The sequence below is a fragment of the Erinaceus europaeus genome, chromosome 12, assembly GCF_950295315.1.
Source record: "Erinaceus europaeus chromosome 12, mEriEur2.1, whole genome shotgun sequence".
Classification (NCBI taxonomy): Eukaryota; Metazoa; Chordata; class Mammalia; order Eulipotyphla; family Erinaceidae; genus Erinaceus; species Erinaceus europaeus.
The window spans coordinates 51,887,559-51,899,731 of NC_080173.1; the positions used below are offsets into that span (position 1 = coordinate 51,887,559).

At 43.6% G+C, this 12,173-nt stretch overlaps 1 protein-coding gene across 1 annotated transcript in view; it reads left to right on the top strand.

Moving 5' to 3' along the window:
* Positions 1 to 331: 331 nt before the first annotated feature.
* The window catches only part of KPNB1 (karyopherin subunit beta 1), a 37,799-nt gene continuing 25,957 nt past the window's right edge, over positions 332 to 12,173 (top strand). The window contains exons 1-5 of the mRNA XM_007530013.3: positions 332 to 472; positions 573 to 631; positions 3,422 to 3,604; positions 10,664 to 10,864; positions 11,760 to 11,912. Coding sequence (XP_007530075.1) covers positions 433 to 472; positions 573 to 631; positions 3,422 to 3,604; positions 10,664 to 10,864; positions 11,760 to 11,912 — 636 coding nt within the window. The 5' untranslated portion in view covers positions 332 to 432. The remainder of the gene's footprint in view (positions 473 to 572; positions 632 to 3,421; positions 3,605 to 10,663; positions 10,865 to 11,759; positions 11,913 to 12,173) is intronic.

The window sequence follows — 12,173 nt, forward strand, 5'->3', positions numbered from 1 at the left end:
GGCGGCAACCAATCGGCGTGGAGCGCGGTGCCGCCGCGGAGAAGTCCGGCCCGAATATCCCTCCGCCTTCCTCCCTCCCTTCCTCTCTCTCCCTCCTGCGAGCCGCCGTTCACTTACCGCCTCCCTTCTTTCTCCCTCCGCCACCCGAGCACCAGCCGCGCTCGGAGCTGCCCCCGGGGTCCCTCCCCCGCCGCCAGAGGAGCAGCTGCCGCCGCCGCCAGCAGCGGATTAGGAGGGAGAAAGGCAGGAAAGGAGGAAGGAAGGAGACCGGGGCCACGACCTAGAAGGAGCCGGTGAATGGGCTTGTGGTGACCCCCGCCCCCCACCCCACCCTCCCTTCCCACCCGACCCCCAACCCCCGTCCCCAGTTAGAGCCGCCGCCCGGGAGTCCGGACCGTCGTCTTAGGAGTCGCCGCCGCCACCGCCTCCGCCATGGAGCTGATCACCATCCTCGAGAAGACCGTATCTCCCGGTAGGACGTGGGGGCCGGGGGTCGGGCTGAGGTGACCGGTGGGGGGAGGGGAGCCCCGGTCCCTCTGACCCTGGCCCCCTCCCACCCTGCTCGCCCTCAGATCGGCTGGAGCTGGAAGCGGCGCAGAAGTTCCTGGAGCGTGCGGCCGTGGAGAACCTGGTGCGTGCTCCCCCGCCGGCCCCCATGCTGCCGGCTCCCCATCCCCAGCGTGCGGCCCTTCCCGCCCTCCCGGGGGCCCAGGCCTCGGGAACCCACCCCGCCCCATCCCGTCCCCCTCCCCCCAGCCTAGGCCAACCTAACCCCGCCGTCGGGAAGCCGGTGGGTGTGTCCCGCCCCGGGCCCGGCTGCTGGCCAATGGCGCGGCGCGCCGGGGTGAGCGCCGCCCAATCGCAGCGCGGCCGGAGGGCGGCGGTGCAGCAGGAGGGAGAGCGAGGGAGGGAAGGGAAGTTAGGTTGCGCGGCGCTGCGTGTTCAGCAAGGGTGGGGGTTGGGGCGCCGGCCTAGGGGCCATGTGGAAGCTCGGGGCCAAGCTGCCCGTCCTGCTGCGCCCGGGGCCGGCTTCTCCTTCCTGTCCCGCCGCCCCGTGGCTTCTCTCCACCTCCTTCCACAGGCCCACGCACTCCTCTCTCTGCGTCTGTGCTCTTGACCAGGCCTACCATCCGAATGCCTCTCAAACCCTGCCGACTAGCATTTCTGCCTCTTCCTGTCTCGTTATTCTGCTCCCCCTTGGGCTTATTTTTTTCCTCCTCTCCCCCTGCTTGGGTTTCATTTGCAGCCCATATCACAGGCTGACAGCCATCCGTGAAATGGGGCCTGTTTCCACATAAAATCACAGAGGAAAGTGCCTCGTTTTACGTATTTTCAAATTCAAGGGGATACACACACATAGAAAAAGAACCCGTTAGAGAATGGATCTCTGTATTAAAAATGTGGAATGGATTGATTGGGACTGTCTGAATATCAGTAATGTTTCTCTTGGGTGTCCCTCCTACCCGGCGCATATAGAAAGCCAAGGCAGGGTGGTTGATATTTGATGTCTTTAAGAGGCAACAGGTAATATGTTAGTCTAAGTAACACTGTAACCAAATTGTCCCTTCTTGTTATTTAGACAAAATAAAGTGACAAAGCTTATTTTGCATACACTTATTTTGCCACTGTATGATTGGTTTTTACCACTTACCTTTTAAAAACCTTTGCATGGAAAGTTTTTGTCCACAAATATAGTCTGATGTTTCTTTCCATTTGGTAATTTGTCCTGTTTCTGCTTTTGCTGATTTGAAAAAAAGCTTGTTATTCCTAAAATAGGTATGGTACACAATACGACTTTTAAGTTCTGTGATTGCAGAACTTGTTAGTGGTCAGAAACAGTCTTTTGGTATTTCTTGCTAACTTGGACAGAGCTCTAGCATAGATGTTTGTTAAGTTAGTTTTTAAACAACAGATGTAGTTAGTTATAGGCATGTGTGCAATACAAAAGACAGTATTTTTCAAGAATCCAGTTAAGTGGAAAGCTCAATTCCAAAATGTATAAGAAAGGCCCTTTAGTTTGTTGCTTTTTCAGTTAAGTTTTTCCTTGTGAGTCAGTCCCTTTTTTGATTTCATCTTGCCAACACTCACTACTGAAATAGTGTGTTAGGTTTTTAGGTTCACTGTTTTGTCACTACATAAGATTGCAAACGTTCAAGAATTAGAAAGTCACCCTGAATAGTATTCTTTTTGAACTAAGCCTTTTTAATTTTAGAAAGACACTTTGGCTTTTTTCCTTTGTCATAACGTTCGAACCACATCTTACCTTATTGCTAATGTTATTTAGTGGTAAATAGTTTAAAATTTTATCTACTGCTCTTTTGATAAGATAGAATTTGGGATATAAAGAGGGACAAAGACACTTGCAGCACTGTCAGAATTTGTGAAGCTTTCCCTCAAAGGTGGGCTCTGGAGACTTGAACCTGGGCTCTTACACTAATGTTTGTGTTTATTTTTGGATAGAGATAGAAATTGAAAGGGAAGAGAGAAATGGGGAGAATGAAAGACATCTGTAGCACTGCTTCATCACTCATGAAGCTTCCCCTTGCAAATGAGGACCAAGGGCTTGAACTCAGGTCCTTGCACACTAATGTATGCACTCAGCAAAGTGCACCACCAACCAGCCCCAGTTAATGAAATTAACTTCAGAAAGATGGCTCTGTACATGCAGTGTTCGCTCAAACAAAAGATTCTAAGTTTAGCCCCCAGTGTTGAATTTGCCAGAGTGATGCTCTGGTTATTTCTCCTCGTTCATAAATCTGTAAATTTACAAAGTAGTTATCTTTTGCTGTGATTACAGACCTTGTTAGTGGCCAGGAAGCTTATCTGTCTTTGGTATTGCCTGCTAGTATTTTCTCATTTATGGAGTGCTGGGCTATGTACAGGAGCTGGGAAGGGAGGTAGGGAAGGAGGTAGGTGGTAGGAGCTGGGAAGGGAGGTAGGGAAGGAGGTAGGTGGTAGGGAAGGAGGTAGGGGGTAGGAGGTAGGTGGAAGGAGGCAGGGTAGGAAAGGAGGTAGAGCCTCCCCGATAGGCCCCCCCAGGATCCCCTAGACACTTAGGACCCCCCCAGGGTCCCCCTAGACACTTAGGACCCCCAGATGCTTTTCACACTTGGTCAAGCTTTGCTGCCTGAAGGAGACTTGTAGGCAAAAATCCGCGTTTGTTTTTGAAAATGAGAGGAGAGAGAGAGAGACCACAGGCCACTACACCAAAATGTCAATGGTAGGGGCCTGGCCCAGACCTGGGTTGCACACATGGCCAAAGCAGTACACTGTCCAAGTCAGCTGTTTGGCCAACCCTAGAGGAGTTTTAAAGTGGATTTTTTTAGAGTTTTATGAGATGTTACATGTTGGATTACCCTCTGCTTTCTTAAATTGGTCAACTTCCCAAGATCTCTTCCTTCAAAAATGCTTCTTTTAACAGCCCACGTTCCTTGTGGAACTGTCCAGAGTGCTGGCAAATCCAGGAAACAGTCAGGTTGCCAGAGTTGCAGCTGGTCTACAAATCAAGAACTCTTTGACATCTAAAGATCCAGATATCAGGGCACAATACCAACAGAGATGGCTTGCTATTGATGCTAATGCTCGAAGGGAAGTCAAGAATTATGTGAGTAACTTTTGTTTCTTTTCGGTTACATAGTCCAGGGAACATAATGTACCTGCTGTTTGTATTGGGCATGACTGACAGTGTAATAGCTTTCTGGAATCTCAACTTTATTTGAATATAAAGGTGTATTTAATGTGGTGATGTGTGATTTGGTTTAGCTTATCTATTGCTGTTAATGGATTGCATTCCCCCCCCCCCCCCCAAATAACTGAAGTCAACTGTAGCGTTTGGGAAACTTTATACTTAGTTACTAGAATTTGTAGAATATTTTGTGATGTAGTATGCAGAATGATTCCCATGTTTGCACTATAAGAATCACTTAGGAAGTGTGTTAATAACATGTGTTTCCAAGCTTGTTTTTCATTGGATTGTGAAATTCTAGGGTATTTTAGTGTGTTGGGCTCTGTACTTATGATTTCACCACTCCCAGGCTACTTTTCTTTCGTCACCAGAGATATTTCTGGGATGCAGTGGCTACACAGCTTCTCCACTCCTGGTGGCCCTTTTCCCCTTTTTTTGAGTAGGAGAGAGACACCTGCAGTGCTGCTTCACTGCTTATGAAGCTACCTCCCTGCAGGTTAGGCCTAGGGACTTGAACTTGGGTCCTCAACTTGATAATGAGTGTACTAGAGTGTGAACTGCCCAGCCCCAGGCCTACTTTTACAGTCTCTTTATTTTTAGGTAGAGAAAGCAAGAGAGGATGAACATGGAGAGGCATTATAGACTTGCTTCACCATCTCTGAAGCTTCCTTTCCTGCTCATGCTCCTAAGTGGTGCTTGAGCTCAAACCCCAGACATTGCACATGGTTTCTCAGAGATATTTTCAAAACTATCTTCCCAAGTGATTCTTCACAATCAAGCAATATCTAGGGTAGGGTTTTTTTTTGTTTTTTGTTTTTGTTTTTCTGTAAATACTTCCATTGTTTGATTTTTGGCAATGGTACTATGTGAAATCAGGAGGGGGAACTAACTAAATCATCTCTTGAGTCTTTCAGACCCCCAGTTTGGGGGATAAGATTATGACAGTGGTGTATTTATCTACTTAGCATACTATCAAGAATTTAAAGTCTAGCTTTTTATCAAGGCATTTTGAGTAGACTGGTAAAATTTGAGGAAAATTGAGTGTCCCTTGATGCTCTGTGTTATAGAATTCTGTGGCATTGAATTAGAAATGTGTAAGTAGGCACAGAAAAAATTTAGAATACATGGACATGTGCCTGCTTTTTTATTTTTAATTTTTTTTGAAATAATTATTTATTGGATCAGAGACAAAAGCTTCTTGTGAAGCTTTCTCCCCATAGGTGGTGACCATAGGCTTAAATCTGGGTCCTTGTGTGTTATAACACCCAAACAACTGCACCATCAGGTCACCCCCACTGCCTGCTTTTTTATTTTATTTTTGAGTGAGATGCAGAGAGAGAGAGAAACACCAGAGCACTGCTCAGCTCTGGCTTATGGTGATGCGGGGGATTGAACCTGGGACTTTGGAGCCTCAGGCATGATAATCTGGTTGCATAACCATTATGCTATCTCCCCCGCCCGGCCTACTTTTTAAAAAAAATTTTTTTTCTTAAATTTATTTATTATTGGATAGAGACAGCAGTTGAAAGGGAAAGAAGGAAATAAGGAGAGACAGACATCTGCAACACTGCTTCACCACTCGTGAAGCTTTCCCCCTGCAGGGTGGACCAGAAGCTTGAACCTGGGTCCTTATGCACTGTAATGTGAGCTCTTAACCAGGTGAGCCACCACCTGGCCCCCATGCCTGCTTTTTTAAAATAGGGCTCTTTAGGAGTTTGGTTTTTTTTTTTAAAAAAAAATTATTTATTTATTTGTTTTCCCTTTTGTTGCCCTTGTTGTTTAACATTGTTGTGGTTATTGATGTCATTATTGTTGGATAGGACAGAGAGAAATGGAGAGAGGAAGGAAAGACAGAGAGGGGGAGAGAAAGACAGACACCTGCAGACCTGCTTCACCACTTGTGAAGCGACTCCCCTGCAGGTGGGGAGTCTGGCTGGAACTGGGATTCTTAACCCTGGTCCTTGCGCTTCGCGCTTTTCGTAGTCTTAATATGGGTAAGACACAAAGAGGAGTAAGTCAAGTCTCTGCAGCTTGTTTATTTTCTATTTTTCTTTTTTCTTTATTGGGGAATTAATGTTTTACTGTTTATTTTAAATGCAACATGGGGGAAATGAATCCAGGTCTAGCACAAGGTTGTCACTGCTTCCCCAGTCCAACTTTTTTTTTTTTTTAGCCAAAGCACTACTCAGCTCTGGTTTATGGTGGGGCAGGGGGAACTGGGGGATTGAACCTGGGACTTTGTAGCTTTAGGCATGAGTCACTTCGCATAGCCATTATGCTGTCTATTTCCTCTCTCTCCCCCTCCCCAACCCTTTTTTTTTAAAGAGAGGCAAACTACAGTATCATTCACCATTCATGAAACTTCCATGATTCTCCCATGTGGAGTTAGAACCAGCCCCTGGACCATGTTCTTTTTGGGGTGAGGGAAAATCAAGGGCCAATTCTTCCATGTGTATTTGGGCAGGTTATGGTTCTGTACATATTTTCTCTTATTTCTTGGCTCTAGCATTTCATAACATGTCCCTTCAGGCAGTCACTTCTCTTTTTATTATGAACCTCCTTTCTTCTCCATTCTTGCATAGAGGTAAATATGACAAAGGATGGAGTTATAACAGACTGCTTTTTAATAATCATTTTCTGAATATGTAGAGCTATCTATCCACATTTCACCTGCTTATGTAATAACATTTGAATCCTTTAGCAACTCGATAGAAATGAAATTTCTGTCAAGGTTATTTATTCAGTGAATTTATAATAGTGACCTAAGATGTGATGGGAATTGTGATTAACAATTTTATTAACATTAGAAGGAGAATCAAAACATAACCGGCACATTCATTTTTAGGGATTGGACTTGAGACCCTATGCTTTTAAGTCCAAAGCCCCTCCCATTGTACCACCTCCTGAAGCATAACAGTTTTTAGGAAAAATATATTTTATTTATTAAGTAAGAGAGATTGTTTCACATGACACCAGGAAGCCAAAGCACCAGTCTGATACATGTAGTACTATGGTTTGAACGGGAGCCTCAGCATGCAAATCTGAAACTACCAGTTACACCATATCCCCTTTTTTTGGGTCCATCAATGAACCCTAAAAGTGTTTGGTTTTCCTTTTTTTTTTAGGTTTTTAAAAATATTTATTCCCTTTTGTTGCCCTTTTTTATTGTTGTAGTTATTACTGTTGTTGTTATTGATGTCATCATTTTCGGATAGGACAGAGAGAAATGGAGAGAGGAGGGGAAGACAGAGGTGGTGAGAAAGATAGACACCTGCAGACCTGCTTCACCACCTGTGAAGCGATTCATTCCCCTGCAGGTGGGGAGCTGGGGGCTCCAACCAGGATCCTTACGCCCATCCTTGCGCTGTTTTTCCTTTTAGGCTAAAAATTTGTATGGATAGGAGTCGGGTGGTAGGGCAGCAGGTTAAGTGCATGTGGCATAAAGAGCAAGGACCTGTGCAAGGATACCAGTTCAAACCTCCAGCTCCCCACCTGCAGGGGAGTCTATTCACAAGCGGTGCAGTGGGTCTGTAGGTGTCTATCTTTCTCTCCCCCTCTCTGTCTTTTCCTCCTCTCTCCATTTCTCTCTGTCCTATCCAACAACGACGTTAGTAACAACAATAATAACTACAGCAGTATAATAAGGGCAATAAATAAATACTTAAAAAATGTATGGGTACTAAGCCATTGTGTGTTTCAAAAAAAAAAAAACTAGTTATCTTGGCCTTTTTCAAATGTTTCACAACAAATCTGGTAGTTAATAGTATTGGTTGCTTTTTTGTTTTGTTCTTTTTTAAATCTAGGTCTTGACCAAAATTGAGAAGTTTCTTATGCATCTTATTTCTGATAAGCTGTAAACAGTAAATATTACCATTGGTGTCACTCCCAAGTTTTTTGGTTTAATTTTGATTTAGAAAATATTGGATAGAGAGAGAACTTGAGAGGGGAGGGGAAGATAGAGTGAAGGAAAGACACTTGCAACACTACTTCACCGCTTGTGAAGTTTCCCCCTACAGGTGGGGACCAGGGGCTTGAACCTGGGTACTTGTGCATTGATTTGTAGCATGTGTGCTCAACCAAGTGTGCCACTACCTGGCCCCACTCCCAAGTTGTTTTTTTTTATTAAAAACTAACTTAGTTTAAGAGATGGAGATATGTAGCCTCTAAATCATCTCAAGTGACAAGTCCTTTCAGAAACAAAGTAAAGGGGTAGACTGGAATTGAGGGTTTAGAAGATAGCTCAACCTGTTAAAACAGCAACATTATACCTATGGCCCCAGAAACCAAAGGTTCAGCCCTTTCATGCCAAAACTGAGCGGTGCTCTGGTCCTTTCTCTCTTCCTCTAATTCTTTCAAACACAATGACTTTTTAAATTAATTTTTTAAATTATCTTTATTGGGTAGAGAAAGCCAGAAATTGAGAGGGAAGGAAGAGAGAGACACCTACAAGCCCTGCTTCACCACTTGTGAAGCTTTCCCCCTGCAGATGGGGGTTGGAGGCTTGAACCTGGGTCCTAGCGCACTGGAATGTGTGCTTAGCCAGTTGCGCCACCACCTGGTCCCCCCCTTTTTAAAAAAAAAAAAAAAAAAAGAATGGATTAAGTACTCAAAGGTACTAGTAGATATTGTATATAGTATAAAGGCATTCTAGAATAAAACTTTTTTTGCCTCCAAGGTTATTGCTGGGCTCAATGCCTGCACTAGAATCCACTGCTCCTGGAGGCTATTTTTTCCTTTTTGTTGCCATTGTTGTGGTTATTATTGCCATTGTTGATGGTTTTCGTTGTTGGATAGGACAGAGAGAAATGGAGAGAGGAGGGGAAGACAGAGAGGGGGAGAGAAAGACAGACGCCTGCAGACCTGCTTCACCTCTTGTGAAGTGACTCCCCTGCAGGTGGGGAACCGGGGGCTCGAACTGGGATCCTTACGCCAGTCTTTGCTCTTTGCTCTTCCCGCCACGTGCATTTAACCCACTGCACTACTGCCCAACCCCCAAACCTTTTTTTTTTTTTTAAGGATTTATTTATTTTTATTATTATTTTTTTTAATATATATATTTATATTTATTTTATTTATTTATTCCCTTTTGTTGCCCTTGTTGTTTTATTGTTGTAGTTATTATTATTGTTGTTGGATAGGACAGAGAGAAATGGAGAGAGGGAGGGGAAGACAGAGAGGAGGAGAGAAAGATAGACACCTGCAGACCTGCTTCACCGCCTGTGAAGTGACTCCCCTGCAGGTGGGGAGCCGGGGTTCGAACCGGTATCCTTATGCCGGTCCTTGTGCTTTGCGCCACCTGCGCTTAGCCCACTGCACTACAGCCCGACTCCCAAGGATTTATTTTTATTTACTTAGGAGAAAGAGAAAGGAGAGAGCCAGAGCATCACTTTGGCACACTTGATGGTAGGTCTCAAGCACCCATGGCTGAGAGTCCTTATCCATCCTGCCACCTACAGACTTAGAATGAAACTCTTAGTCAGACTTGGGTTACTCTTGGGTCTTGCCTTTTTTGGACAATTCATATTATTCTACCTCTCCTCATGTCATTGACATTTTAACGTTTATTCTAGTATTTACGGCCTTAAGAGCAAAATCTTGGTTTAGCATCAGTCAGAGCTCTGTTATTGTATGCAGCTGTTGGGAAAGAGATCAGGAAGGAATAATTATGTATTGTAAAAGAGGAAAGGGTAGGGAGTACATTAGAAGTTACAAAGTCGGATACTAAGTGACCTGACCAAGTCAGTAGAGCTGGACTATCTGGCAGCTAGCTACTCTTTGTCCTGTGTATATGCCAGGAACAGTTTAACTGTTTGCCTTTTGAGTGGGCTGGTGATTCTTAGTGAGTTCATTAACTGAATTAGCTCATCATGGTAATGATTAACTATAGAACAGTTGTGGATTTTTTTCTTTTTTCCTGTACCTGTGCCTTTACCCTTCAAAACAAATTTCTATGGTTATCATTTCAAGCAAGGCATGCTTAATGATAAACAGGTCTCACATTATAATTGTCATTATCATTGGTTGGCTCTGTTTCTTTGACAAACAGAATGAGACCTTTAAGAATGGAAATTATTTTTTTAATGCAGCTTTGGGGAATGAACCCATGGTCTCCTGTCTACATGATTCATTGGGCTTCGTAGTAGGCCCCTGGCACAACGTTTTCATTCTTCAATTTTTGGGGAAAGATACTAGATCACCACTCCATCTGTGAAGCTTCCTCTGGTACTGTCCATCATGCTCCACATGGTTCAGGGGCTGAAACCCAGGGTCTCAAGCATACAAGTGCACACTGTTGGGTTGGATGAGCTGTTGGCTGTTGGAAAAGTCAGAAGCATTTTTATGTACTTCCACCCAAGATTGGAAATTTAGGATTCGGTGTTGGTAACATCAATAACTTTTTGCGTCTAGTGATGCTGCCTTATAAAAAGACCGTTCTATGAAACTCAGGTAAGTACTGAATTGTCAATGGCCAGAATAGAGGTTTGTTTCACATTTCATTAGTGGGAAGGTCTCCATCTTGAATAAGACTTAGACAATGCTCTGTGAATAAGACCCACTTCATTCACCTTTTAAAACCTCACACTTTGTGTCCATAACACAGAGGCTGTAGGCATCTAACTATTATTCCATCAAACTAGTCCAGAAGGTGAAGTTGTAAATATTCCATTAACTTGGCCTCTCTTAATGTTGCCTTCCTTTTTGTGCCTTTCGTAATATAAAAATTGAGGGATCTGACTGAAGAATTCCATATGAAAGTGAGGAATGATTGGGTTCCATTTCTAGGTTCTGTGGCAATGTTGATTGTGCTGATGTTGGTGCCAAGCCTGGCATTCTTCAGTAGCTAGCTGTACTTTGTATACCTTTTCTATTATATTTCTACCTATTAAAATTGGGGTTTGATGATAAGATGTGTGCTGGTGGGTCAGTGTTCTTAAATAGTATTAGAAAGCTGATGTTTTTGTCTCTTTGTTGGTACAGGTGTTGCAGACTTTGGGCACAGAAACTTATCGGCCTAGCTCTGCCTCACAGTGTGTGGCTGGTATAGCTTGTGCAGAGATCCCAGTGAACCAGTGGCCGGAACTCATTCCTCAGCTGGTGGCTAATGTCACAAATCCCAGTAGCACAGAGCACATGAAAGAATCAACATTGGAAGCTATTGGTTACATTTGCCAAGATATAGTAAGTGTGCTGCCTGATACAACTTACATACCTCTAGTTATGGTGTACATATTACTAAGGTTATTCTTTCTTACACCATGAAGAAGACCTAGTTACTGTCGTGTTTTGAAAATAGGACTGCCTCTCAATTTAGACTTCTAAATTTTGAATAGTTAACCTGTCACATAGCTAATCATCCTCTAAAGTAAAGAGACTTAAGATTCATAAACTTAAAGTGAAAATCTCTAAACCTGGAGAGGCTTAGACTTTTCCCCCCTCTTTAATTTATTGAATAAGAAAGGATTAAAGTTCAGAAAGAGAATATTCTATTACTTGGACCATCTCCTACCAGTTCCTTTCATAAGATCCTCAATGTATCTAGATTCTGTGTTACTTTTTTGTTCCTTGCTATCTATTCTGATACGATGGTTTTGATGGTGCAAAAGCACAGTACTTGATCTAGATTTAGACTTTCTGTGCTTGGTGCCCTGATGTGAAGCCTTACTCTAATAACACAGTGAGTGGGGGTGTGGCACGAACTACCATCATCATGTGCTCAGGAGAGGAGAAAAAACTTTGTCTTATATCCAGTCATTATGCTACATAGGTCATTTCATGAGTTTAACTTGTTTCTGTTCAGTTTTGGAATTAGCAGCACTCTGGTGTATTTTTTGAAGGTGGTTTGTTCCTAAATGGAAGAAGTCTATAGACAAAAATGAGAAAATTATGGTACCCCTCTGGTACCCCTCTGTCTCTATGAGACTTTGAATATAGTTCAGTGGTGTAGTGTATTGTGTTGCATGTAAGAGGATCTGGGCTATATCCTGACAAACACCAAATAATAATAATAGAAAAGGAAAATGCTGATTAGTCTGAGTTCTTTATTATATTGACTGTCCCTTTCTGCATGTTTCAGGACCCAGAGCAGCTCCAGGATAAATCCAATGAGATTCTGACTGCCATAATCCAGGGGATGAGGAAAGAAGAGCCTAGTAATAATGTGAAACTAGCAGCTACAAATGCACTCCTGAACTCACTGGAGTTCACCAAAGCGAACTTTGACAAAGAGGTAAGTTTCTTTGGACCAAACAAAAGGTGTCCAATCCTAGTGAGAAATGTTAAATGGAAGTGTTTTTCTCTTACCAGTTGTGGCTGTGTTAAAGTAACATAGAATTTAGTATCATGGGGGTCAGGCAGTAATGTACCCAGTAAAGCTTAGAGTCAGGTTCAAGCCCCTGGAGGGGGGAATCTTCACAAGCAGTGTTGCAGTTGTCTCCCTTTCTCCTTAACCTACCCCTTCCCTCTTAATTTCTCTCTGTTAAAATAAAAT